The sequence below is a fragment of the Monomorium pharaonis genome, unplaced genomic scaffold (genome assembly GCF_013373865.1).
Source record: "Monomorium pharaonis isolate MP-MQ-018 unplaced genomic scaffold, ASM1337386v2 scaffold_399, whole genome shotgun sequence".
NCBI lineage: Eukaryota > Metazoa > Arthropoda > Insecta > Hymenoptera > Formicidae > Monomorium > Monomorium pharaonis.
Window position 1 is genome coordinate 4,816 of NW_023415691.1, and position 6,256 is coordinate 11,071.

Below are 6,256 nucleotides of genomic sequence, written 5' to 3' on the forward strand. Positions count from 1 at the left end.
TTAAAAAATATTTTATTTAAAAGAAACAATTACAATTTGTTTAAAAGTCCAAACAATTGTATTTGTTAGTTCAAACATCAGTTTTATTGACGTATACCAATTTGTTTGACTTAAAGAAAATTTATTAAATCCAAAGAAAATTTTCTCTTTGCGTACTGAAAATTTGTTGTTTTCGTTACGTATACTATAGATGTTTAGTACTGATAGCAATTTTGAAACACAACCCTATATGTAATCTAAAAATCTATGTTTCGTCATAATAATAACAATAAAATGCCAACAAATGTACGACACTAGCTTTTTGAAAATGACGTCAATAATATGAAAATGACGTATTTTTGACGTCAATATATGACGTCGTTAAGATGAGACAAATGTACGTCACTTTTACGACATTTGGATGTCATCTTATGACGTCTGCTTCGTCATAAAAATGACGAAAAAATGGCGTCAATTATACGACACTTTGCTACCTGGGACAATTTTTTAAAATCTCTTCTTATGGTTACTATTATATATAGTAAAAATTTTTATATATATTTTCTCTGTGCATGCGACATATATAGTACATTTATTTTAATTACCTATACAAACAAATTTTAGTTAATTGGTGAAACGCTTTTCGATATTGCTGAATATGAAATGAATCCGTTTCTTTCAAAGAAGTTCCCATTGCAGTTTCTAAAAAAAAATTACTTTATTGTAATATAATCTTATACATATTTAAAAAATATTATTAAAAAAATGAGATAACTTTAATTATTATAACATCGGTATTTGCACAAAGAAAGCCCGATAAAAAATAGCGGTTTTTGGCCTATCAACCAACGCTTAAATTCTTATAGATTATCGTTGCTATTTAGAGAACTTATTTGTGAAATTTAAAAATAAAGTACGATGTTACGCTGTAGAATGTAGATTTTCGAATATCTTACACAGTATCCTCAAAATAAGTGATTTAATTTTCTTTACTGAATTGTTACTCAACTAAGTATTCCAAGCGTGATATAAATATCCACATACGTTCATTTAAAGTGGCTGATTCAATATGGTGTGGAAACTGTTGCTTGTAAGTTCTCGGGTTGCTGATAATACATTTGGCATCAATTTGAAGTTAAAATGTGAAATTGAATATGGTAGTAAGATTATATTGAAATAATTATCAACATTATATTGATTTATAGAATGAGTTCTATTTGTCTCTCAGAATAATTTATATTATCGTTAGCACCGTCGTTTCTTATGAATCGAGGGGGCTTTATTAATGTGAGTTTTTTTTGCCTCTCAAAGTGATGTGATCGAACCACTTAATAAAATCGTGGGACAGTGTCCCCGAAATTATTATGAAATCCCAATATAATCGTTTTGCAATTAGATGTAATCAATGAAATTATATGTAATTAGCAAAAATAATTTTAAATTTCCGTGTAATTACTGTGTAAATCATATGTAATCACCATGAAATAGGTGATAAAATTATGCGTAATTATTATGAAATTTAATGAAATTCTATAATGGCTTGCGCCCCCCCCCCCCTCAAAGTTTAAGGGGAAAAGGGCGCTTTGCGACTGGTTGGTGTTGTTTTTGTTATGATTCTACGTGTCGCTGCGTGTCGCGTGTTGCGTGTCTCATTTGAGGTCTCATCGCCGGAGGTGAGAATCTACAACACAAGGTTGTTTGGACTTAGCTCCCCGTTTAGATTCGGCTTTCGATCTAACAGAATTCAAGGCATAGAAAAGTAAGTTTACAGGTGTAACGCTCGGTCTTAGGGACGATTAGTCTGAGATCGTTATTTTTCTAAAAATATTTGAGAAGTGTAATTTATATATAATGTCTAATAAATAATGCGGCGAATTATTAGCAGATTAGATATAATTAATATTATTAATTATATATATTCTATTTTATTATATCTATAATTATAATAATGAATTATAGGCGCTGGTTGATGGGCTAAAATCGACACTTTTTACTAGTTCTTCTTTATATAGATATAGTTTGTTTATCATTTATATTAGTCAAAATAAAATCTGCTTTTAACAGAGAGATAAAATCTCTACACTGTAAAAAATTTTTGTAAAATTACAACTATAATAGTGGGTAATTTTGAGACCAATTATAATAATTGTAAATTTTCTTGTGTATGTAATTTTGTATAGTAAATTTTGCAATAATTTCTTAATTTGTTTTTTACACTTGTGTATACACCGTAAACAAATTTATGACCAATTAAATTTTTTTTACTTGTACATTGCAAAATTATAGACAATAGTAAATTTACAACTATTATAGTTGGTCTCAAAATTACCCACTATTATAGTTGTAATTTTACAAAAACTTTTTACAGTATACATAAATATATAAACAGAATGTGATACCACATAATGCGTTCATCGTATGTACACCAATAAACGGTATTAAATCTTTTGTAATAGTGTCTTCTGTATTTTTTAAAGATGTTGACATTCTCTCGCCTTCTTCGATTAAAATCTCAGCAAATTGCTGTAATATATTAAAATGGAATGTGGGAGTTAATATCTTTCGTCGTGATTGCCATTTTGAACCTAACATAATAACAAAAACTAACGTATAATACTGTAAAATATTGTAAAATATTAATGACGCTTATGTATGTATATTGCGAGATTGTTTTTTTTTCTTTTAATTTGTTATTGATAATTTTTAATTTATTTTGCTATCAATATTATATATTTAAAATTTATTTTCTCTCACGCGCACATATAAAAAATATATAATCAAATACAGACATTAATGATTTAGAAAGGCATGAAATCTATATATAAACCGTTTAGTATTTGGAAAATAATACCTATAAAACTATTAATTTGATTAAATAACACTATAAAAAAAAATGTATTAAAGTTTGGTAAAAAAGTAAAAAAATTATAATAAATCAATACTTTTTAGTAACTGTAAGTTATTAAAAGTACTAACTTGACAAAATACTTTTTAATGAAAAACGCGTACTTTTGTATTAAATATTATCAAATAATGACTTAATTTTTAAAAGTAACTTTACCATATTCTGCATACTCATATTTGGAACCGTAAACTTATATTAATAAATATAATATTACCTTTGCTGACAATAAGACCCGTGTTGAACCAAGACTTTAAAACGTCATAAATTTTACTCTTTTCGATATGTTTTGTACTGCCCAGTATTACCTAGAAAATTAAAGAAAGAAAGTACAAGTCAAACTAACTGTACTTAATTTTAATAAATATATCTAGTTTATTTAAAATATTTTTTTATTTTTATCGATTTTTATTAGTGCTTTTTATAAGTATTAGACATCACAAACGTGCGCGGTGTTTAACTTTTATTACTTTTTAAAATAGTTTAAAAATAAATTACAACGCAAAATTCAGTCGCAATGACAGTTACTCTCGCAACATGAAGTAAGCACAGCGAAAGAATCAATCGCGGAAAAGCTGCAGCAATATAATTGGTAATGTCTTTTTTTGCAAAGTGGAAACATAAAATTGTTAAATTACTGGTTTGTCAGTAATTACAAAATTTTAAAATTTTATTACCTCTAGATCATCGGGATGACGAATAGCCACAATAGGTATTAAGAAAAACCATATTTTACAAAGGGGATAATACTGATTAATTAAATTAAAGTGAACCTTCCAGATGTGTTCTGAAAAAGGTGCAAGTATTTAGAATACATAAATATACATTTAATAACAAAATTAAAACATCACCTTTTCTGCTGTTCATATATAAATTTCAAAAAATTTTTCAAAAACTTTATAGTTAAAAATTTCTACTTTTTAATATTAATACATTAGTGAACAACTTTCTGATTTTTTATAAAGCAATAAAAATACGTTAAATTTCAAAATATTTATTTTGCGAAATTTCATAATGTAAATTAAAATGGCACAAAAATATGATGTACAACTTTGGAAAACATAAATCTTTATCCTTAATTTGCGTACCTTTTAAATATTCTAAAGTTAAAATTTTACTCCAACTTTTGATCTTAATTTGATTTCTTACTTTGTGCCTCAAAATAATAGTTATTGAAAAATTTATTTAAAAAATTATACTATCTTATTTAAAGAGTGATAACTAAATTAAAGAAGTATGGTGAATGAGGAAACGTGAAGGAAAATGCGAATTAAAGGTTAGAAATAGGAAGGGGATAAGAAAGAGGAGAAGGAAAGGAAGAAGGGTAAGTTTAAGGGGGAGCGAGAAAAGGGAGTTTATAGGATAGCGTTGTGGATGTAACAAGCTTAGGGAACAAGGATGGCGAATTTTTGGAAGAGCTAAAAGAGTGGAACGTGGTTGTAAGAATTAAAGGTAAGGGTATTCTAGATTACCTAAAGAGAAATTGGGAATAGAAAAGGTGGCAAAGAGTAGCAAGGTTTAGGTTAACTGGAATAAAGGGAGAGAGATATTGGGAGGAAGAGGACGAGGAAAGCGAGAAGAGGGGAAGATAATGCCTTGGAGGAGAAAAGTGCAAGGAATGAATGAGGACAAAAGATGGTGATTAGAGAAATGAATGGAAGAGCGGCAGAAGCGGAAGTCTAAAAATGAATGCAGAATGGATGGATGAATGAAAGTGTGGTCTCTCTTTTTCTCAGAAATATAGGTGATGCGCATGCGATGAAAGCAATATTTATTATTTTTGTAAGCGGAGCGGGAGTCCGTCTGTACCCCGCAAGGGAAAGGCGAATAAAGTTATTATTATATATAATAATAAACTAAATTAGAAAAATAGTGCAAGTGTCAGATTAAAATGTTGTTCAAAAAATTGTTCAGTTATTCAATAGTTTGACAATATCTTTTATGTACGAAAAGGTAGAAATTGGAAATATATTACATTTACATTAAATAATGCATTTTATTATTAAAATACTGTTAAAATTAATTATGAAATATTTTTCAATATTACTTATAACATTTTATGTTAATACAAAAACAATGTTCCTTACAGAGATATTTTTATATTTTAAAAAGTTTATTTATTAAAATATATTAAAACTTTTAACTTACCTAGTAAATCTATCCGAGTGAATAACAATATATTACCAATAATTGGATAACCTATTGGTCCTGGTATTTTATTGATTAATCGTCCATTTGGTCCATATTGCACGTAATAATGATATGTCAAATATCCAATTAAGACAAGTAATAATAATAAAGTAACAAACATCTTTGTCGTATTGATTGTTCTAAGCAGGTTCAGTTCTCATCAGTCGCGGGTTTCTTTCAGTTCTTGAATTGCACATAGAAAATGTTTATATTTATATTGTGACAAACTTTATCATTATTCTGATAATAATGAATAATTTATCTAAACATTGATAAGTAACATATCAAATGTAACATGTCAAAATACGGTGATAAAAAAAATATAAAAAGTGTGAGTTGTTTCTAAAAACTATGAATTAAGTTAAAATTATATAAAGTCTATGAAAAATGTTTAATTCTTAATTTTTTAATTTAAAAAAGTTTATTTATCTGATGAAACAGGCAATAGAAACACTTCCAAAATTAATAATTTATAATCAATTTAAATAAACTTATATATAACTATAAATAATTTCAATACATATTTTTGTTATTATGCACAATTAATTTGTAACAAACTAACTTCTTTTCGCTACACACTCACTTGCTCTCGGGAATGACTGCTCACTCACTGCCTATTTTAGAGGTAGATTATTTACTATTTATAAGTAGTATTTTTGCTGAATTAAAATTAATCTTGAGATACAAAAAATTTAATAGCTTATTTAGAATAAAATCTTGAAAAAACATCTTATAACACATTTATTATAATATTTAACATTATCACATTTATAATCATTCAAATCAGAAACTAATAATAAAACGTGTTTTAATATATATAATACTGATATAATATTCAAGAACTGTCGACACATACATATATATATAAGGCTATATACATTGGCGCAAAAAAAATGGGACAAAAATTTTGATTGAATTTCTAGGCAATCTTCAAAGTGACACAATTTTGCGAAAAGTTATCCAAATTACATAAACTTTTTTTATAAATTAAAGGGCAAAGACTAATTTAACAATCCCTAGGCAAAAGTTTAATTTGTTAAGTGTTAAGTGTTACTTTTTTGTCGCATGAAAACCAAACATGTCTTTTTAAATAAACAAAGTAAAGTTTGTTATTATTTTTCACAAGTTTCTCGTTCAAATCTTGCTAATATTAATCCAGATTCTTAAAGTTTATCTTTTTTAAGC

The 6,256-nt window shown here is 26.8% G+C and overlaps 1 protein-coding gene across 2 annotated transcripts; it reads right to left on the minus strand.

The window, feature by feature from the left end:
- Positions 1-548: 548 nt before the first annotated feature.
- Positions 549-5,710, minus strand: LOC118648363 (cytochrome P450 4C1-like). 2 transcript variants are annotated; one of them, XM_036294697.1, is made up of 6 exons: positions 5,655-5,710; positions 5,030-5,254; positions 3,559-3,668; positions 3,099-3,189; positions 2,379-2,564; positions 549-681 (listed from the first exon to the last, which is right to left on the minus strand). In XM_036294697.1, the coding sequence occupies exons 2-6, from the start codon at positions 5,190-5,192 to the stop codon at positions 581-583; spliced, it is 651 nt and encodes a 216-aa protein (XP_036150590.1). In that variant the 5' UTR covers positions 5,193-5,254; positions 5,655-5,710; the 3' UTR covers positions 549-580. The 2 variants fall into 2 exon arrangements, with proteins under 2 accessions (XP_036150590.1, XP_036150591.1); XM_036294698.1 differs by having other exon boundaries at positions 5,634-5,702.
- Between the last annotated feature and the right edge of the window lie 546 nt (positions 5,711-6,256).